Source organism: Vidua chalybeata, chromosome Z (assembly GCF_026979565.1).
Source record: "Vidua chalybeata isolate OUT-0048 chromosome Z, bVidCha1 merged haplotype, whole genome shotgun sequence".
Lineage (NCBI taxonomy): Eukaryota > Metazoa > Chordata > Aves > Passeriformes > Viduidae > Vidua > Vidua chalybeata.
Window position 1 is genome coordinate 7,266,546 of NC_071570.1, and position 23,263 is coordinate 7,289,808.

The 23,263-nt window shown below is 43.3% G+C and overlaps 1 protein-coding gene across 1 annotated transcript in view; it reads left to right on the forward strand.

The window, feature by feature from the left end:
- CELF4 (CUGBP Elav-like family member 4) overlaps positions 1–23,263 on the forward strand; it is a 696,627-nt gene that overhangs the window by 597,086 nt on the left and 76,278 nt on the right. Inside the window, exons 5-6 of the mRNA XM_053932292.1 lie at positions 1,478–1,557; positions 19,947–20,090. Coding sequence (XP_053788267.1) covers positions 1,478–1,557; positions 19,947–20,090 — 224 coding nt within the window. The remainder of the gene's footprint in view (positions 1–1,477; positions 1,558–19,946; positions 20,091–23,263) is intronic.

Sequence of the window (23,263 nt, forward strand, 5' to 3'; positions counted from 1 at the left end):
CTATCTCATTTTTTCATGATTGTCTCTTCTCAGCTCCTTAAAAATTAGATCCAACTATTAGCAATAATCATTGGGCCTTTCCTGAAATACAGCCTGAGCACAGTGCTGAGAGGGTGATGCAAAGTGAACAGCCCTCAAAGTGAACTGTAAGATATTTTATATGTGTATATTATTTTTAGAATGGGCTATCACTACTTTCTTCAATCTCACTTCTATCAGCCTGCAGTGATGATTTTAGGGACCTTTGGGGTTCATTCTTCTACTTGGCATGCCTTCTACTTTCACCCTGCACCATAGGGATCCAAAAGGGTGTGAAGACTTTTTAAACATGCTGCAGAGGCACTGAAGGAGAGCCATCCCACTGTCAGGACTGGCATCCCGTGCCCTGCAATCTGCACCCCTTCAGGGAAACCGAGAGGGCTTTGCAAATTGATTAAAAGCTCAAAAGTCACTGGTAGTAATAGAAGGGAATGGAAGCCAAAACTTCTCAGATCTCTCCCAATCTGTTCCAGAAACTGCCTTAGCATATGGAAATTACCCTTCCCATCTCTGAGTCAGTTTGCTTGTAGCTGGGAGTGTTGGCAATACTTTCCCCCACCCTAGAAGTACACATAACCATTTGAAGGCTTGATCATTTCTGCAGTCCAGCACATACCCATAAATACACCTTTCTGCCCTAAAACCTTATGTAAGAATTCAGTGTGAGATTCCCCACAGCAATACAGGCCAGACAAACACTGCCCACATTTCTCTAATGTCCAGAAGACAACAGCTACACAGGCACTGACTTTGCAGCTATGAAAAACTCAGATGCAAGTTTTAGTGGTGGCAGGATGGTAATCAACACATGGGTACCTCTTCCACCCCTGCTACTTCACCAGAAGGTGCCTCATGCTTTGCCAGACCTAAGTGGCTTGGAGCCAAGACAAGCTCTGGGCAGTCTGTCACAGAACTCTACCAAGCAGTGAAATGATAAGGTACCTTGTGGGTTTGGAGTAACTTGAATGCCTTCTGCACATTTGTCCTGTGGTTGATTGTGTCACAAATGTGCAGCTTTCCAGTAACTTGCACATGCTTCCATGTTGTTTCTCACAACCACAGAGGGAGGAACACTCATCATTAGGTCAAATATAAATAAAAGAAACAGCTTTTTCACTCAATAAATTGTAAAACTGTGCAAGATTCTACCATGGAAAGCTGTGGACAGCAAAACATGACTGGATTCAAGATATACTTGCTAAGTTTGTGTCTGTCAGTATTTATTACAAGCAACGTGGAAATTCTGGAAGCAGCTTAGCCTTAAGAGGTCCTCAGGCTGCTGATGTCTGGATACTGAAAAAGGACCAGGATATATTTTTTTTGTCATACTTTCTTCACAACCATATTATTGGTCAGTTCTGAGGACAGGATACTTAGCTAGATGGAATTTCATGGTATCCATGCAAACTTTCTTATACTCTTCTTTTTCCTCTTCCAGGGTGTGCATTTGTGAAATACTCTTCACATGCAGAGGCCCAAGCTGCCATCAACGCCTTGCATGGCAGCCAGACAATGCCGGTGAGTAGCTCTGTAACTCAGGCAAGTGAGAATTGGGCCAGCCCTGGCTGCCCTGTGGCCTGATTGAGGAGGAGAAATTATTTATCTATGCTCTGCAACTCATCATCCATGAAGGCCCAGGGCCTTGGGTGTCCTTAACTCATCAGAGGAAAGGCTGGGATGGCACTGTCATTCCTCAGAGGCACAGAACCCCAGTGGGTGCTGTGTTCTGTCACCAGCAGTTTTGATGGCCTGAAAAACAGACATATGGCTCACACATGCCAAAAAAGTTTGGGTCAGACTCGCCATGGGCACAACCTTTCAAGTTTCAGAGAGATGAATCAAGTAGAAACTGGTGTGTAAGGTTTTTTTCATTTTCCTTCCTCAGAGAGTCCCTGTTTCTAGGCAAAGGATAGAGAACTTTTTGCCAGCACTCAGCAGAAAGAAGCATGCTCACATCATGGTAGTAGGGGCTAGAGACAAATCACAACAGTGACAGGGGCGCCTGTCTCTGTTACTACAGAAGTACCAACCTAGGCATAAATTTGGTCCCCTACACTCACCCTTTGAAAGTGTGTCAGACCAATTACTGTATCTTCCAGGAAATATCTGAGGGATCAGTCCACTTGCACAAATTTCTAGTCATAAGGGGTTTCAAGACTGATTGTTCACTTAAATAGAAATGGGGTTGTATTTCTATGCAAATAGCTATTTGTACACCACCATGAGAAGAGAAGGATATAAGGCATTCCACTGTCAGTAGGAGAAGAAAATCTGGTACAACTTGTTTTGGTTTATTATAATAGTGTATTATTTTTATTACTAATTATTCACAGTGTAAATCATGGAAGGCTAAGAAGCATGTTGACAACTTGGAAAGGATACAAGAAAGCTCAATTAAAAATATTTGAGAGTGTAAAATCTCCCTTTCAGTAAGAGACTCTAATGTAAATTCATGAATTTATCCAAATACGTTTAAAGTGGGCCTGACAGATTTTCTCTAGATCTTTGCAGGGATGAAAAAGGAAGATTCTTTACAAGCAAAAAGGTTTCTAAAACTAGCAAACTATCAAGATCTCATTTTTTGGAACCCCATCTTAGACAAATCAGTTTAAAAATGGTACATGTTTACCAGTGATGGTAGCAAAAAAAGTCTCCTCAAATACGGGGTCTCCATTTTATGAAGTACTTAAATACTTTTAAGAGTCTCTTCCTAAAAGGCTCCTCCTAAAAAAAAAAACAGATGTTGGGCTTGATGCTGACATCCCATACTGATATATTATGGACATCTTTCCTGACACAGGTTAAAGAGGTACTTTTAGTGACTTTCTTTCAAACTTTGACCCAAAGTAATAGTGTCCATAAGCTGATATCAAGAATTTCAATTCAGTAGGGTGTGGTACCACAAAAAGGTTTAATAAAAAGTGAGTCCTCGTCCCCAAAACCCTGCAAATTCCTGTGACAAAGGCAAGAGGAAGACATGAAAAAACAGACAAAACCCAAGGAGAGTTAAAGATTTTATCTAGATCTAGTATACCCAAAATATCATTATTCCTCCCCAAGCCTTTCCCTTCCTACTTTCAGAACACTTTGGATTAGAAAAATATACTCATCTCACAGCCACCTGGAAACAACTTATGACTCCATCCTGGTGGTATCACCTGAGCTTAGGATATACAGAACACCTGAGAATTTGGTCACTTCATGGATCAATTTTATGGGACCATTTGTCCTCTTGACTTATCTGACTCAAACACCTGTTATAGAAATATTCTTTAATAACCAGAGCTGGGCATCTGAAAAAGCAACACAATTTATCCTTTACTAGATGGCCATCCCAGACTCAGAATCAAGTTTCCACAGCTTCACGAGTTTCCATGGATTGGCTGAACTTCACAGTACAAGCTAATAGTTCACAGAAAAAGCAAGGAGGAAATTAATTTCCTCCTGTTCATTATAAGCTAAGTTACATGGTATTGCCTTGTGTCTCCCATGAGCTGCAAGCAGGCACAACACTGCTACCATATCTTTGCAGACCTGTGAGGACCTGCACAGTGACCAACGCTCAATGAAGACGTGGAACACAACAGGTTTTTCCCCACAGTGGCTCAAAATTTCTGAGGTTCTTCGAATGAGATAGGCCAAATCCTGCCAGGATCTCTGGGCCCATTCTTGTTTTCATGGTACTTCGGGGCCTGCAGCGTTGCTCAGGACTTACTTGGACGTTCACAGGGAAATGCAGCCACCTCGTGGTGAGATGCCGACGCAGCCCATCGTGCTTGGGAAGGAGGGGGGAATTTCTGCCATCTTCCTTCAGCCCCCTTCCATTCCTCTCGTCACTAGGTCTAGCCTCATTTGTCCGGCTGCGTTGCCAACTCAACGTTGTTCCTGTGGCTCAGCCAATTTCAGCATCTCTTGGATTGTCCTCGTGTACCACCAGCAGGGCATCCATCATCATTCTTGTCAGGTCTCAAGCCGTTCGCTCCTGCGGCAGACTCCTGTTTCTCCACAGCTGTCAGGATTATTGCTCTACTGTGACTTCCTGTTCACACAACATATGTTGCCTAATAGTTTCAAAAGGCAACTTTCTCTTATGAAAGTTCCATTCTTTCTTTTTTTTTTTTTTTTTTTTTTTTTTTTTTTTTTAATTAACCTTACCTTGGACAAGTGCCTGACCATCAGCCATTACAAACCCATTTCTCTATGCAAGGCACTTGGTTCTCCTAAGGGTCCACCAAGTCTAAATCCTTCCAATTTTTACACAATCAATTTCCTTTAGAAATAAGCTACTCAAAATCCCTTACTTTTGAGCAGGCATAGAGTTCCTTATATACCTACCTGTCAAGAGAGCTTCCTTTTTGTCTTTTTAGATCATATTTTCTATTAGCTCATCAACTTTATGAGGCTGTTTTACTGGATCTCTTTATCATCCTTTATAAGAGATCATAATCTTCATGTACTTTTGCTTGTATTTATAATATATTTACAGTAATTATATGTCCTGTACTTTCAGCTTTGATTACTCTGTCCTCTCCTGTCTCTGTTTCCCATCCATATGGGGACATAAACAGGTTTCTTCCTATCATTCTCTTCTCTTCCTCATGCAAGCCTTGTCCCTAACAGCCTTTTCCACCAACACAAATTCAGCTGCTATTGCTGTCATGACAGCTTGCAGATCTAATTTCTCTGCTTCAGGACTGACTCCTGTCCAACCCAAAATCTTGTTCCATCTTTCCAGCATCTCCTGGTGGATGTTTAGCTGTCAGAACAAGCTCAATTTGTATAAAACTGAGCTCTTGAACTTTTCCACCTAAAACCTGTCTTTTCTATTCTCCACCTTCATTCTCAATCACTGTGGACAATATTATCATTCTTGTCAGTCAAGACAATGTCAATATAATCATGACTTGTCAGTCATGTTCCTTCCTAGGCATCGTCCTCAGCTTGGTTTTCTCTTTCTCCCCATGTCCTCATATCTGGAAAACAGCCAAATTGCAGAAAAGTCATTCTGCAGAATACATCTTACTAACCAAAGATGTGGCCTTGTCCGTCCACCCACACAGAACAGACTCTTCCCAAAACTCCAATGAACTATCATAGAATGGTTTGGGTTGAAAGGGACCTTAAAGATCATCTATATGTCCATTAGCAGGAGTAGAGACACTTCCAACTGGACCAGGTTGGTCAAGGCCTTATCCAAGCAGGCCTTGGTCACTGCCAGGGATGGAGCACCCACAGCTTCTCTGGGCAGCAGGCTCCACTGCCTCACCACTGTCACAGTAACAAATTTCTTCCTAACAGCTGACCTAAGCCTGCCCTCTTTCAGTCTGAAGCTATTCCCCTCTGTCCTGTCACTGCAGACCCTTGTCAAAAGCCCCTCTTCAGCTCTCTTGTCGCCCTTTAGGCACAGGAAGGTGCTATAAACTCTCCCCAGAGCCTTCTCTTCTCCACCCTGAAGAACACCAACTCTCTTAGCCTGTCTTCACAGGAGAGGTGCCCCAGCCCTCTGAGCATCTTTGTGGTCTCTTCTGGACTCAATCAAACAGGTCCATGTCCTTCTTATGTTTGGGCCCCCAGAGCTGGATGCAGCACTGCAGGAGGAGTCTCAAGGGAGTGGAATAGAGGGGCAGAATCACACATATTTAAGTCACAACAACTATTATCGTACCCAGAAGTTAGACAGGGTTAAAAAATAGAGTCTTTTTGCCCCCTTTTCACCATCTCACCCACTGTGGAAACTTGGAATTTCTTTGGTTATGAATTCATTCCTGAAAGGGGTAGAACAGTACTGTTACTGCCTACATTTCCTGCACAAGAGTGAGAAGTGAAGAGTGTGATGTGCTTGACTTATCTTTAACAGTCTGAAAGTTTGTGACCTATTCTAAATATCTTCTAGGATTCCTGAAGAAAGGAGAGAGAGACATTTCCAGAGATTTGTGTATTCTTCACTTTTTCTGTGCTAGGATGGGCAATATCACCTTCTGGGCATGCCTGTCCTATTATAATGGATAACTCAATAATAGACCTAGACTGAATACCTGAGGTGGGACTCATCTAACCTAATCTGAGACATCCAGAAGTTAAGAAACTCATGTATGAGCTTGTCATCTGAGTTTGTCATCTAAGTTTCTCTTATAATCAAAAGAGGGAAACAGATACCTCTGGAGAAATTTTATTTTACAGAAATAGATTTTGAAACCTGTCAAGCTAATAGGCAAGCCCAAATAGAGGTGTGCTTTTTAGCTAATTTTAGGCATCAATTTGCTATGGTACTCCAGCTCCAAAACAGTGGTTCTTCATACAAAGTGCAACTTGGAATGAGAAAAGGACCAGAATTTAAAAACGACCAGTGCTTAAAAACTAAAGATGAAGCCAGTGCAGCACACTTCACATTCAGTGCAGGGAGACCTGAAATCTGTCCTGGATGTTTGTTGCCCAGATAAAGCAATTTGGGATTCAGAAATGAGGCATCCTGCAGCAGAGTCCCCTGACTCCTGTTCCATTAGATGTGCTGTGAACTTTCTTAACACACTAATTGTCAGCACTATATTCATTCCATATAATGACGTTTAATTAATGACGTTTAAGGCCATCAAGGCCTCCAGCTTCTTTAAGATGGCTTCTCCTACCACACCGGCCAAATACTCTCTTTGTTTTACTACAGAAGCCTGCAGCAGCTTGGTCAAAGCACTGCATTTCCTCTGCATCCAAGCAATAGCATTCCAAGTCTATCAATGGCTGGCTGAACACTTTCCATGAAAATTACTTTTCAGATGGAATCCTTGGGTTTGTGAAAAGGGAAAATGTGAGACTTGGATACAAGCACTGAACAGACGTCTGCCTTTCAGAGAAAGATTCAATTTAGTTGAACTTAGAGAAAACAGTAGTATTGCAATGCACAACTTTGTTAACTTGGGGGCTTTCATTTAAATATTTTTTCCATGCAGCTCTTATCAACACAAATGACACAACCAAATTCAAATCTCGGTCCAGGAACCACTGATGCCAAATTATGCAATTATTGCTCAGTGTTGTTAGTCTAGTTGTTGTACTTTACACTTTTTATTAAGCAAGAAAATATGAATGGCATAACACCTTGAATGAGGTTAATTTTGAGCATCTGTCCACCATGCTCTTTGGAAGTCCACCCATAATACAAAGACTCCCAACCAAACATGGGTAATAGTCAGGTGAAAAAATTGTCTTCTTTCCTTAGACAATGTACTGTCCAGGCCTTCACACTTTAAGAGATTTTTTTTCCCATTTTTTAAGCTAAAGGAATTTGTTACCTCTTTGACTTATCAGGTAAGAGAGAGTATGAGAGTATCAAAAACTGCCCCAAGAATCATAGAATCACAGAATGATTTGGGTAGGAAAGGACCCTGAAGATCATCTAGTTCCAATGCCCTGGCATGGGCAGGGATGCCAGGCACTAAACAAGTCTCTTTGTCCTGTGCAGTGGCCTCTTTCAAGCTAATGGCAAATGGGGCACTGGTTCTCATCTTCCTGGCTTTGGATGCTCATGCACCCCTCCAAGGAAACCACCCCCAGCTCACACTAATGATTGCCTCTGTTATTGCTGTGCATTCCTGTGGTGCAGCTATGACTTTGCAGAGCTCTGTGAGGCTGCCTTCAGACACAGCCCCACTGTGGAAGCCGGCTGAACAGCTGTGCTCACCCCCTACTAACACAGCAGAGGGATATTTAGGTGAATTTGGGGTGGAGGGGAAAGCAGTGCAGCATCTGCAGAAGGAGCTCTGAGCAGGTGGAGAAAAGGAGGAAAATGGGCCTTTGTGGGCATGATGAAGCTGCAGCCTGGGTGCTGCGCTCACAAGTTGTGGGGAAGCAGATTTTGCAGGAGCAGGCTGCACCAAAACACTGAGTCGGCAAGAACTCCCTGGGAGGAGCAGCCTGGTGGCTCCGGTGAGTGGGGGGCCACAATGCCGTAGATCAGCCGAGGTATTTTTAACAATTATTTTGATATAAACAGCTCTGAACTTGAGGAGCTCCATGTAAATGGGAAGCAGTGGGGCTTGTAATTAGATTTGTGTACACTTTCATAAATTGCTGGAAAACATCAAAGCCGTGATAGAAGGCTGTGGTGCACTTTATTTCCTTCTTCTGTTCTTCTGTTAATTGAATGGTTGATGTGTGGATAGGAAGCGTTGGCTTCGCAGAGTACTATTTACAGACCCGCTGACAGCTGCACTGTGAAAATTAACAGGAACAGAGCAGCCTCTGTCACAGCTCTTCCCATGAGGGACTTGCTTCAAATTAGATCATTTCTTTCATAGGAGAAACTTTCCTCATCGCTCCTCCCTTCTTTGCAAGTACGTACTCACATCCAGCTGCACATTCCCCTTCTCCCCTCAGGCTCATGGCAGCCTTTAGTGCTCAGAAGGTTTTGTCATTTCCACAAAGTTGGGGTAGTTAGGCTGCTGTTTAAAAGCTGTAGTGCATTCCATTTCCAGCAAGACACATTCTTCGGGAAGTCATCCAAATCTGTGAGCTGGGTGCGTGGAGCCACAGCTTCATATTTGCAGGTCTCTCGTTAACTAGAACTTTTCATCCTCCCAGAAACTCTAGTAGACATCCTCTCAGACTAGTACTGTTGGAAATGTGGTTACTGTTGTTCCTAGAGAAAATTGCTGTGTGCTAAACACCATAAAAACCTCTGACAAGACAGTTCCTACACTCAGCAGTTTGCTAACTAAAGGCCAGGGTTAACCTGGCTGGATGAATTACTTCAAAGTGTCAGTCAAAGTATAAAACTTCAAGGTCATCTACACTTTTGTTACAGTTGATGGAGAGGGTCTAGGACCTGAGAGAGACTGTCTTGAGTAGCTGAGGGTTTAGAAAATGCCTGCAATTAGATTATCTGAATGTCTCCTTAGTAGACAAGTCACAAGAGAGAAGCAAAAGAAATAATAATACAATGTATAGGACTGAACAAGTCTATTACATAATTGATCTATATGTTTAGCCTGTTCTTAGCCAAGTGGCAGTAGTTCTTAGTCCTGGTTCCAGTAGAGAATTAATGACCAGTGAACACTTAAGAATCTAAATCTTAATATTTATTGATATGTGAGAAATACAGAATTAAGAATATCAAAGTTGAAGCCTTCAGTTCATCCCATCACTTACTGAAAATGTCTTCAAAACATCCCAGTAACTTAAACAGAACCACAGACAAACCCACAGTAGAAACAGATAACAATTAAATAGATCACAATTCAGAATATTAATTAACCAACAAATTTACTTTCATTGAGATTCCAGCATGGGCTCAAGTTCTCAATAAATAAAAGTCATATTGTGAGAGTCAGTAGAGACAGAGTCACTGAGCCCCTCAGGCTGTCAGGGTAAATAGAATCACAGTATCACAGAATCATCAAAGCTGGAGGAGATCTTTAAGTCCAACTATCAACCCAGCACTGCCTTTCTAACTCCTAAACCACATCACCCAGATCCAGATGCCTTTTAAACACCTCCAGGGATGGTGCTCCACCAGAGTAATGTATTACGAAGCCTGACAACCCTAACAGTGATTTTTTCCTAATATCTAGTCAGGATGTCGCCTGTCTCAGCTTAAGAGCATTTCCTCTGACCTTCCACTGCAACCAAAGTAGGAAAGAACAGTCCCCACCTTGTAACCTCCTTTCAGGTAGTCATAGAGAGCCGTAAGTTCTCCCCTTGAGCGTCCTCTTCTTGAAACTAAAATAAGAAATGGAAAATCCATTAGACTTTTCTTTTACATGATCACAGAAACATAAAGAGGAGATTCTCAGGGGTAGTCCAGGCTGAAAGCTGATGAAACTCCAGCATCCAAGTGTCCTTCATGACTCATACCTGAGTTTGGCTGAGTTTGCCCAAAGTGACAAAGCCTAGGGAAGAGTGAGGCACCATCACTGTCAGTCCACCTGTCCAAATTAATGCAGAAGGCTGAGGCCTGGTTTTACATGATTGATGTTAGACAAACTGATGGGTGAAAATGGAGATGTCGACTCTGACCCTATTTTTCTCTTTTCTGTTGATCTTGAACTCTCTAAAGAACATTCCTTGCAATGTCTTTGTGCAACAGAGGCTGTCTTGTTTAACTCAGGTCAAAGCACAGCACATCCATTCCTTGTATTAAAAAATAGCAATACCTTAGGAACCCATTAATAAGTCACCAGCAGCAGACCTAGCCCTCTTTCCAGTAATGAATGATTTTTTGAATATGTTACTTAAACACCATTTATAAAGGTGTGTGTTGTCCTTTAGGATGAAAAAAAGCAGTGGACATGTAATACCTACTTGTTAGTTTGCAGCCACCAAAGTCCATTTCTACCACCAAAGTCCAGTGACTCTTGATAGCTCATCTTTGTTTTCCACTGGGCAATGGGCTCTGGATGGAGGGGGGAAAAAGCTCATAGACCCCATTCCACCACATCCATCAAGACTGCTGATTCTACAACCTTTGGGACAGCAGGTTCCCAGTGTTGCTATAATTTCCCTTAATTCTTCCTATAAAAAGTAAAAATGTAAGACTGTGTTCCCTGCCTCTCCCACAGTTTTATAAATTAACTAATTAGTAATGTTTCTGGGTCCCAGAGCAGAGATCCAGGCAGCCTGGCTGCCTGGCACGGGGTGTGAATCATGCTGGCACTAAAGCTGGCCTTCTCTTCTCTGGCTACATCTCCAAAACCCCACAGTCATTGAGCAGGACACTGAAGGGACTTGTGGGACATGAGAGAGATCACTGGACATCTTCCCTGGACTTCTCTGCTCCCTCTGACCCACAGCATTCACCACCTTCAAACGGGATACAAGCGATAACTGCTTGTGAGCCACATTACCTCCTTCTGAAAAAAAATATTTGATTGGCACCCACCCATCCCTTCACAGGTCCAAGGGGAGCTGGGCATTAAATCAGCAGCCATGGAGGTGGCCATGGGGAAGCAGGAACAGGCTCATGCCATGCCTGAGAATTGCCCAGGTCCTGGTGATAACAGCAGCTCCTGCAATTCTTGCTCCACTCAACTCTTGTCTAACCTGTGTGAGATTAGCACTTGGGGGCTAGAATAATTCACAAGCAATGACCTTCCTGGGATATCAGAGTCATTGACAAGCCTCCAGCCTGGGAGACATAAAATAGTCCCTGCCTGCCCAGGGAGTTTCTGGCCTACTGGAGGTAGCTCCACTGGGTATCACCACCTTCCTCTAATAAGGATTAAAGATATCAGCATTGTCTTTACCTCTTCCGCTTGCTTTGGGGGCATTTCTTTCTTCTTCCTTTTCTCTTCCTGTATCTTTTGATCTAAGCCTCATTTATATCAATGGGAGCTTCCTACATAGTTAAGTAGGCTCTGGATCAGCATTAAATCACTCTGGATGCTACTCATTTTTTCCCTTTAATTCATTCCTTCCCAGCCTTGCTCAGGTGTGTGCTCAGTACTGATAACACACACTTTGTGAGGGAAACAGAAAGATCTTAGTAAATGGTAGAAAGCTAACCCAGTACAAAACATAGCATTAGTGATGCAGTAGCTATTATCCAAACGGGTTTTGCAAAGTTCAAAATTAATTTTTAGAGGACAAAGATGTCCTCAAAGAATCAAACAAAGAATCAAAACAATGACTATCAAATAAGACTCTCAGTTGAAGCTCGCACAAATTCATGAATGTGAAGCATCCTACCAAACACCAATGTCTTTGCCTCAGATGTCCACTGGCAAGTGAAATCACACAGAAGAGCATGCTTGGCTTCCCATTCCAAAGGTCTGTCTGGTTGGTGCTCGCAGGAATAGTGGTTGTGAAGGTGCTATGTTTCAATCTTAGTGGAGTGGAATGCAGCAAGGGCAGATCCTTCAACATAAACCAGATTCTTATTTCACCAAAACCCAGGAGAGCTTCACTGAATTTACACCATTTCATCGCTTCAGTTGACCATCTGTTTCCCTGTATTAAAACATGGGTGACACCTCTCTGAAAGCAGAATATTTTCTCAATTAACTGTGGAATCATAGAAAAGTTTAGGTTAGAAGCAACCTTTAAAGCCCATCTGGCCCAGCCCATGGCTGGACAGTGCTCAGAGATCTTCAGTTTAAACATGATGCAAAAATTCAAATCTTTTACTATCTCAGTTGAGCAACACGGTTTGCACCACCATAACCTGGAGTCTTGCAGCATGACAGGGATCTGTCATCAGGAGTAACAGTCATGTGCAGGCTGCTGGGAATGCAGTGTCGTGGAAATGTTCTTTTTTGTCATATGAACAGCTGAAATTTATTTACCCAGCTTGCCAGCCCTTCCTCAAGGAAGGGCTGGCAAGCTGGGTAAATAAATTTCTTTTTTTTTCTCCCCAAGTCTTCATAGGCTGTTCATGTCCTCATCCTGAGGTGCCAAAGAGGTGTGGAGTTCTTGTGAGCAGAGTCCTGGAGCATCAGAATCTCCATACCTGGCTGAGATTCTGCTTTGCTTGACAATAGTCAATTCACATTATGATCCTGGAATAATTCCACTTCTCTTATTTTCATCTTTGCTTGTTTAACTCAATGGAAAGATCATTCATATGTATCTATACTGCAGCTACCAAATATGTTTTTAATAGTAATAATAATTTATAAAAAATATTAAGCTGCTTTTTTTTATATAAGGATATTTTATGGGCAAATATATTTTTAGTTAATATGGAACTAAACATACCTAATCTTTCAAACCATGTTGCTCTTATTGGAAAGGGGAAATATACAACATTTTGTTTTGGATTCTTAATTTTATGTTTTTCTTCAAATAGAGAAAAAAAATACTTACCGCTTTAACAGTCCTAAATATCAAGAATTAATCTCTAGTCTGTTGGTCTAACAATACCTCCCACTTCATAATGAATGAAAGGAGGTGAATGATTTTGTGAGGACTTTTATCATTCATAGACTGAGCTGGAAAAATGTTTGAAAAAAGTGCTTGAAGAACTCTTTTAAGTTTAGGTTTTTCAGATATCTGGCTTTGATTCGAGAGGCATACTAACACCCGGGTTATATATTGAGTTCTTCCTAATTAGAATTGGGTACAGTGACACCAGGACTCAATGATTCTGTTGCCCTGTGGAAAGCAATAACTTTAGCTCTCAGAGACACCTGGTAAGTAGTGTACGGGCAAATAAAACCTAAATCAAGCTTCCACTCCAAATAAATTAACAGCTTCGGAGACCTGTGAGGAGAAGTACCTGGAGCAACTCTCTCTGCTTAGACATTGCATGAAGAATCTTCTCTACTGAGGGAGCAGCATTATCAAAGGGTCCATCACTACAGTCCTGGATGAATGCCTCCTTTCCCCTCTCCATCTCTGTCACTCTCAAGAGTGTCTGAACTGGCTCTCAGGATTGTAAAGTGGAAATAGCTCCTAGTAACTGCTGTCCTACTCATCTTTCAGATGAGACATGAAATTGAAGCCCTGAGTGCAGAAAAATAACATATTTCACAAGATGGGAGGGATGTTAGTCCTGGTCTTTTGGTCACCTTCCAGCCTGGGTAATTACATTTCTGCCTAGCAGAAATTCCCAGTGCTCTACAGTTTAATTGGACAGTAGCTTCTTTTTAGCTTGCCTAAAATCCCAGGGTGGAGTCAAACCCTACTGTCTAATTCAGCAGCCCTCCCTCTTTTCAATAAAGCTGCATAGGCATTTCCAAAAAAATTCCAAATTCGTTTTCAAACTTAGGGGGCATCATGCCAAATGGCCTGAGATGACAGAGCCCAAAGCAAATAAATCCTCCTTTGGCTTTTGGGCCTTAACATCAAGGATCCTTGCATGGAAATATTACCCTGATTGTCTTGCTGAAGGTCAGCATCCTCCCAGCTCTGCTTTGTAGTCACAAAGGGAGTGCTAAGGCAAAATTTTCACCACAAGCAAACCCATTTCTGGTGGTGACACTTAGGAATACAGTCATTGCCCAAAAGACGAGCATCCAGCAGCACCTACTCATTTAAGCATCTTTGTGTTCATGGCTGACATTTTGGAAGGTATTTTATAGGATCTGCACATTCAGATCCCTTATACTCAAGAGATTTAGACACTGTAACTTTATTATAACAAAATTTTTAAAAAATATTTTTAGCCTAGAACTTTTATCTGGCTCCATTTGAGCTAACAAAGGTATAAAGGTCCACCTACATGAGACACTCTTGTGTTAAAGTACTTAAATGTATGTTTGCCTCCAGCAGGAGATTCACTAAGCTTAAAGTGAAACACAGTTTAATGACTTTAGCAAATTAGGTCCAGATTCATCAGTTTTGAAGGAAAAAGGTGTCTAACCATCTGTAGAAATTAGTAACCTACTGAATCAGAGCAGATTTATAGGACAGGCAGGAAAAGGAAATTCAGGCATATATTCTGCAAGGCCAGACCTTCACATAACATTTCCTAAGAATATTGTTCTAGGGAGAAGCAATTGGACACCTGAGCTAGTAGACAGGGATGGAAAGAAGAACAGCCCCACTGTAATCCAAGCAGAAGCAGAAAGAGACCTGCTGAGTTACTTAGGTGCTCACAAGTCTATGGGATCAGATGGGATCCATCCTAAAGTGATCAGGGAGCTGGTGGAAGAGCTCACCAAGTGGTTCTCCGTCATTTATCATTAGTCCTGGCCCACTGAGGAGATCCCAGATGGCTGGAGGTGCCAGTGTCACATGCATCCATCAGGCTGGAAGAAGGGTCTATAAAAACACAGACCTGTCAGCCTGACCTTGGTCCCCAGCAAGGCTATGGAACAGATCATCTTGAGTGCCATCACACAGCACCTACAAGATAGAGGGGTGAGACCCAGCCAGCAAGGGTTTAGGAGGGACAGGTCCTGCCTGACTAAGCTGATCTTTGATGACCAGATGAAGGCTGTGGATGTGTCTGCCTGAACTTCAGCAAGGCCTTTGACACCATCTCCCACAGCATACTCCTGGAAAAGCTGGCAGCTCATGGCCTGCACAGGAGCACTCTTTTCTGGGTTAAGAACTTGTTGGAGGGCCAAGACCAGAGAGTGGTGGTGAACAGTGTTGCATCCAGCTGGTGGCCAGTCACCAGTGGCGTCCTCCAGGGATCAGTGTTGGGCCCAGTCCTGTTTCATTGATGATCTGGATGAGGGAGTAGAGTCCACCATCAGTAAATTTGCAGGTGACACGAAGTTGTGGAGGAATGTGGAAGGGTAGGAGTGCTTTGCAGAGGGACCTCAAAAGGCTGGATGGATGGGCTGACTCCAACAATGGATAGGTTCTGGGTCCTGCACTTTGGCCACAACACCCCCCTGCATTGCTACAGGCTGGGGACAGAGTGGCTAGACAGCGGCCGGGCAGAAAGGGATGTGGGGGTGCTGGTTGGCAGCTGACTGAACGTGAGCCAGCAGTGTGCCCAGGTGGCCAAGAAGGCCAAAGGCACCCGGCCTGTATCAGGAATGGTGTGGCCAGCAGAAACAGGGAAGTCATTCTTCACCCATATTTGGCACTGGTGAGGCTCCACCATAAATACTGTGTCCAATTCTGGGCCCTCCAGCTTAGAAAGGATGTTGAGATGCTGGAGTGTGTCCAGAAAGGGGCAACAAAGCTGGTGAAGGGTAGCATAAGTCCATGAGGAATGCCTGAGGAATCTGGGGTTGTTTAACCTAGAGGAGGCTCAGGGGGAACCTCTACATTGCTCTCTACAACTCCCTGAAAGGAGGCTGTAGCCAAGTGAGGGTCAGTTTCTTCTCCCAGGCAATAGGACAAGAGGATACAGTCTTAATCTCACCTTAAGGTGAGGTTTAGGTTGAACATTAGGAGGAATTTCTTCACAGAAAGGGTGATGGGGCATTGGAATGGAGTGCCCGGGGAGGTGGTAGAGTCACAGTTGCTGGAAGTGCTTAAGGGAAGACTGGATGTGGCACTCAGTGCCATGGTCTGGTTGACACAGTGGTGTCTGGTCACAGGTTGGACTCAATTATCTCAAAGGTCTTTTCCATCCTAGTTAATTCTGTGATTTTTCCCTGCTGTCAGGCAGTAATGTTTGGGCTCCTGAAATGCTTTTACTTAATCTATGTATACACTCCATTTAGAAGACAATATCTAATGGGAAAAAGTTCCAACAACCAGGCAATAGATTTGTTTTCCTTTGCCTTTAAATGAAATATCAATGGATGGATATTTTATTTTTAGCTGAATATGAAATTTCACAAGCGACCTGTCAAGCTCCTGTTTTCAAGAATGACTTTATTTCACACGTCAAGACAGCCTGGGAAATTAGTTTTTCTCACAGAGGACTCTGATTAGGGATTACAAAGTGAGTGTGGCGCAGAGTGATTTTTCCTCCATCTTTTCCCTTGCCCCACCAACCTAGAGAGTGCCTGACTCTGCTGACTAAGGGGAGCAATTCATTACTATGCGTGGGAGGGGGATGGGAAGAAAGATAGTCATATTAAGTAGACTTGCTGGCCCAAGAGAGAATAGGAGAAGCATAATAATACTTAGCCCCTATCATTCTTTTCATCAGTAGATATCAAAGCACTTGAAAAAGGAGGTTGATTTGAGGGGAAAAGAGATAAATTCCAATTGCAAGCAGCCTATTGCAGAGGCACCAGCAGGAAGGCTCACTTTCATGATAGTATCTTCTGACTGTGGGTCTGCAGGGTAGAGAAATGAACAGGCCCTTTCCTCTGAAAAATGCAGAAGTACATTTCAAACGTTATTGACTTACCCAGTGTAACTCTCATGGGATTTGGCAAAATAAGAAGTCCAGTCCAAGAACCAGAGAGAGCGAAGAGATTATGTATTACTAGTAAATGACAGAGCAGACAGGTCCTACTGCCTTTGCCAGCAGACAACAGCTGATTTACACCATAGTTTAACTCCTCACAGAAGCAATAAATAGTCCAGATGAAGTGCTAAGGCATTTTTACCCTATGGAAAACCTGGCCCATTCTGTGGCATTTCTATTGTTATCCAGTGGATTAGTAGAAGTTACTGGAGTAGAAAGCAGCCTTGTTCTGCTGTATATGAACAGCAATATTTGGCTCCACTGTTAAAAGTCCTGCACTGGCTGATCTGATGCAGTTTACTGCCTGATTTCCTTTGGGCCACATGAAAGAGCTGCACATGAGGAACCACACACTGAAAGCATCAATCCCAAGGTCAGTCTTCTTATTCAAGAGCAATGCAGCATCTCTACTGGCTACACATCTTTTAACCGCTTACATGCACATCCCATTGCAGAGAACTCTTAGAAAAACCTCTTCTTTTTCCTCTTCTTTCTTTGTACTGTGTGGTCTAGCTTGAATCTATTTGCCAATGGCCTTTCTGCCCTGTGTATATGATAGCAATGTTCAAAGAGGCCTGAAGTCCTGCTGTGACAGACAACCCAGAAAAACATCTCTTGGGAGACAAGATGAGATCCCATTGGGTCAAACAGCTGCTGTGCAGTCACTATGACTCACATCAGAAGGGAAGAACACTCCAGGGGCAAGCACTTCATGTGGAAGTTACCCATGTTTTCATGATGCCATCTACAATAATAGTTTGATTCTCAACAGTGTTGAGGCATCAGCAAATGCCTGAGGCAATTCTCTGGCCCTAAGACTTCCAGGGCAAATAGAGATTGAGAGAAAAAGGAGAAGGAAGAAGACACCAACTTATTTACACTTCTCTGTAATGCTAACAGGAGCAGGTCACATCTTCAAAACCTCTTCTGCTGAGATGAATACACTCTCATCTTACTCGGTTTCAAAATCCTCCATCCTGCATTGTGCCTATCGTGATTCAGGCTCTGCTCTGCAAATCACAACAGCAGCTCTGAACAGCCCATTCTGCTGTGGACCAGCACTTCCCTCCAATACAGCTGCAAATAGGTTTAAATCATTAGATGCAAGTTACCAAACAGTCTCTTGGATCAGGGTTAATTAAATGAGTGTTGAAATCTAATTAAGAACTGGTCCAGGTGATAATTAGCAGGAAATGTATGCATTAAAATATTCATTTGTCGATGAGCTGCAATTAAGAGTGTGATTTGGAGAAGGATCAATATCTGCATCATGTGATCTAAAGAAAAATTAAAAGTCACCCAGCCTTCAACAGAAATGCAGGGGAATTTGGGCTACAGGGGTTTTATTTTTTCCTCTCTTCTCCTCCACTTCCCCTACTGTTTTGGTTTTATAATAGCTGCTGAAGATTGCTCTCCATCTTTGAATGGAGCATTCGTCTCTGCATCCCTTTGTTTTCCTGAAGCACTTCTTTCAAAACTTTGCTCTTCATCACATTGTGTGAGTGGGTTATAGATTTATTAAAGAGAGACTAACAGGTCAAAAAGAAAGATTCTTTGCCAATGAAAATCACTTTCTCCCAGTACAGATTGCTAATCCAAGGGAACATCGCTCATTGTGTGGTGTTAGATTGTTGGGATCTTTTTTTAGCAGGTTAATTCCTCAAGTCTTTATTCATAACTGAGGATCTGAAGAAGCTATTGAATATGTATAGCTTAGACTTATATATATGTCTATAGCTATATATATATGTCTATAGCTGTGGTTTACTACACTCTTCCCAATTTGTAGCAGAGCAATTCTGCTTTCACTGAGACTATTTTTTCTGGTTACAGGTACATAGGGGCGTGTGTAAGCCAGTTAATAATATTTTTCTTGTGCAATCCCAGAAAATTCCTCCTCTGCTAGGAAACAAGGGTCCTGCAACAGTTCAGCTCCTCTGGCATGGAGCTGGTCTTCCTCTACTGCCACAGCCAGAAACTGAGCTGGTCATTTCCCCACTGACTGTACTTCTACTAGAGAATACCAGATTGTTAAAACAGAAGCTATGGGAGCACAATTATTTCAGCTGCTCTCTGTCAGTGTCCTGACAGCTCACCTGCCCATCTCCCCAGGCTGGGTGGCAGCCCAGCTCCCAGGGCAACTGTCCACTGCTGTCAGGGCTGCAGCCAGATTGTCCCTCCCTTACACCTCCTCCTTCCCTGGGGAGGCCGCCCTGTGGGGAAGCAACTAACCCATGAAATTAGGACTTCCTTGGAGAAAGACCAAAAAATACCATACTAGGTAGATCTATTTCTTCTCATCTCTGCCCCCTATCAGAAATTTAAGGATTGCAGCTATTGACCCTTCATCTGGTTTTGAAAAGGAGAGGGATTTCTTTCATTCCCAAAAGCACTACGTTTTTCACAGATTTCTGCAGGCAGCTCTGGTGATGATCCGTAGTTCTGCGCTGGTGTTGACTGCAGACATAATCCTAATATTGTAAATCTTTCCTGGAAATGTGTCGGCTCTTTCATGGTAGCCTCTACTTCCTACTGTTTGTGGAGTGGGAGCTCAGGTCCATCCAGTACTATTTTTACTCTAGCAGTGCTGAAGAGATGCTGTTTCATGATGACACATAGACCCTGCCCAGCATACTGACTCCTGTCTCCAAGGCTGGGCAGAGATTTCTCACTGGTGTTGGGGGTTACAAGACACAGCATTGTGAAAGGGTGATCCACTTCAGGGGTGTGGAATACAGAGACCTCACACATTCCAGCAAAACAAATCAGTCTACAAATCCTACCACATTCATGCAGCAAAGCCTCCTACATTTTGCTGCACTGTGTCCAGATCTTTGTCTTCTGATTCAACATTCTGGGCCTGAAGGTTGAAAGAATAAGGCAACGTTTGCAGAGAAAATGTAAATGACATCCTAGAAGCTTGAATTTTAGAGGAAGCTAGGAGCAAGGCTGCTGGCACTCACCCTCCAGGGTTCTTTACTTCCTAATGCTCTCACCCTCTTGCAAAAGTCAAAATTCAGAGCCTGATAGATTGCGCAGAAAACATCAGCACCTGGATCCCATTCTACTAAATCAGTGTTAGATGTATGGATTGATGAGCTGGTGTGCATCAGGCTCATTCCCTCTGTGTCTCCTTTTGTCTCCTGTGCTGCAGGGAGCCTCTTCAAGCCTGGTGGTGAAGTTTGCGGACACGGACAAGGAGCGTACGATGAGGCGCATGCAGCAAATGGCAGGACAAATGGGCATGTTCAACCCCATGGCCATCCAGTTTGGAGCTTATGGCGCCTATGCACAGGCAGTAAGTATAGACAGCAGCTCTCTGCATGCTCATGGGAGGGGGAGTTATCACCTGGAAATGCACAAAAACTGGTGGGAGTGGCCAAAAAACCTGAGCAGAAAAGGAAGTGGTGGCTTATCTTTTGGACTGGTTACGTGATGGGAGTAAAAATTAGCCATGCCATCCAGGGTAGACTCTGGGAATCTTCCAGGTGTCTCCAAGACAGTTCTAGCAGTAACTTTCGGTCATGTGTGGACCCATGCAAAGCACTTATTGTGGGTGCTAAGCCATTGTTGTCAAATGAAAGCACAGCTACACTTTGAGGATTTGGATAAAATAAGCCTCCTCAGTTTATCCCAGTTCTCTGCCTCACATCACCAGTACGCAGCTGCACCTTGCATCGCACCTCGCATTTGGAGTGACCACAGGAGAAAACAGCAGCTGATGAGAGAAATGCCTTTAGATTCATCAAGCATGATAGATAATGATAAAATATACACACAGACATATATCCACACACAGTCCTGCTGCCCCAAACAGTATGATTGAAACATGCTGGGAAAAATTCCTGTTGTTCTAACTTCATGTTTCCTGTGGACATACCAAACCTGAGAAGATGTGACTGTACAGGGGGCTGGGCTCTTGATGATGTTATGAAATGGATGCCTCTGAAATTACTTGTTTTCCTTAGCCTAAAATTAACAAGGATCTGCAAGAGATGACCAGGTTCAGGTAACTTGGACTCTTTGCCAGATATTTTGGAGGAGAGTGGAGGTGATGCCTACACAGGCAGACACAATACTCCCCAGCAACTTTAGCTGATTTCTCTGAAGCAGATTTTCAGCCAGTGACAGTGTATATAGGTGCTTCTTCTATTTGATGGCAAAATATGGCCCCCTACAAAATTTGTGCCCAGGAGGGAAGTCCTGTTGAACACATTGTCCAGAGTAGCATCTTCCTTAATGGGAGACCCAAACCTTGCCTTAGGTATGTAGGACCACCTCAGGAATAACACTCTGGTGTGCCAATACTCCTTACACAGCAATGACCACAAGGTTTTGATTTCTTCCCTGACTGTTTCTTTCTCATGTGTTGGCACCAAGTATTTCTCAACACATGACCATGTTCTGTTTTTAATTTGAAGTTCTTGACATTTCTGTTCTTCTCTGATAGCCCTGTGCCTTGCTGAACACTCAGTACAAACCAGCCTACCCCTTGTGTGAGCCATGCAGAGTTGTGAGGATGTGCTGTAGAGCTCCACTGAAGTTCCTCCTCTGCTTCCAGCTGCACCTCTTGGTGCACTTCTGGAGTTTTTAATCTCTCTTTTCTAGAAAAATTCTATTTTTTTTTTTACTTTCATTTTGCTATCTTCATTTTTATTCCTAGTCAAAGTCATTCTCTGTCTCTTCCTTTCTCCTCTGCTCTCTTCCTCACATTATAGAAGAGCTGCTTCCTCCTCAGTCTGGCTGTGTTTAACACTGCCTCTGGCCAGAGAAGGCTGCCGGAAGAGGGGAAGAGACAGTAAATCCCAACTGAGCCTAGGTCAATGGCCAACAGACTGTCAAAGGGATGTAGCACCTTTGCCCCCTACCAGAAGAATTAACAGGAGGCAATCCATGGACAACTTTGGACAAACATTTTCTGAGGCTGTCAGGCAGAAGTGGCTTCAGTGTTACGCTACAGACATTGGTCAGGCAGCTGGAGAGATGGTAAAGACACCACTGTCCTGATGTTCTGGTCCAAAAACTCTTCTTGCATTACTTTTAATCTAGAGTAACTCTTTAATTTCCAGAGAAGGTTTATACTGATATAAGAGGATGCGGTCTGCACCTTTACACCACAAAAGTTTCCTCTGTTTCTCACCAGATAATACAGGTGCATTATGAGGAGAGGTGAGGAATCAGGGTGGGAGGAAGAGGAAAAACACTTTCTGGTCTTCTCCCATCCACTTGAAACAAATGGATATTTTTTATGTTGATGTCTGTGAAATCAGAATTGGACCCATACTATTTTTTTTTAAATTTTTCTGATAAAAATGCTAATAAGGGGGAAAAAATAAGTTTTAGATCTTGACCCATTGGATATGACAAGCTAGTGACACCAATTACCCTGGGGACTTCAGAGCTGTCTAAATGATGGGATCACATTTCTGTGTGGCGCCTGTAGACCCAGAGCGTGCTCAGATGCTGACTCTCAATCAGCCTCCCTATCTGCTCCATCTCACAGTCTCACATGAAAGGGAAGGAAGGGAGCGCCGAGGCTCTGTGACGTTTCCTTGGTCCCGATTAATCCAGCTCAGACTGCTGGCTCTCAGATATCAGGGTGATTGGCACCTCAAAATGCCAGCAGGAGATGGACGAATCGATAGGGGAGAGGCAAAGGGAGACAGCAGCTTTATTCAGCCTGAAGTCAAAGAGCTAAGGCAAGTCAAGAGGAGGGAAGCTGAAATATCAGGAGCACGACTGTCATGACTGGTGATGCCACTGCCACCAGCAACTCCTGTGACATTGGTTGAATTGTTTGAACCCCTGATCTTGTTTCCTCATGTACAAATAAACCTGATGATCAGATTTATTTATTTTCTCTTCTCCCTCAGGGACACAGCTCTCTCTTGTACTGTCTCTCCATGAGCTTTCTCAGAGTGGTATGACAGTAACATAAGTGTAAGAATCGCCTCAGTGCTTAATAGTAAGGCCAGCACAAGCATGAGACATCAGGCTCTCTGATTCATAGCCGGTACTCCCAGCTATCCCTCAGCAGTCCAAAGCTGACTGATGTCTCTATATAAGAATTCCCAAGCAATCCCATGACAGTGGTTTTTCAATAGTTTCTAATGGTGTGTCCCCATGGAGGAGGTTGCTCAGGACCCTGTTGCTGCAGTTTCTTGCTGAATTTCCCCCAGAGAAGCATCTTGCACATCACTGTGACTGGGTTAACTCCCAAAAAGTCTCAGTGCACTAAAGTGGTCCGTGCAGCAGAAACCCCCATGGAGTGGCTGTTTGATAGATTTGTAGGCAGCCATGGGTTTGCCAGGCCAGCAGCACCACTGAGGAGAGGCAGCAAGGGTCTCAGTCCATCAAAGTTTGACAGATAAACTTTAGTGTTTATCTTTAGTGACATCAGGACAGATTTGGGCCCCAGCTCCTCCCCAAGTTACCTTCCTTACAGCCCAGCAAATGGTCATGCCACAGATC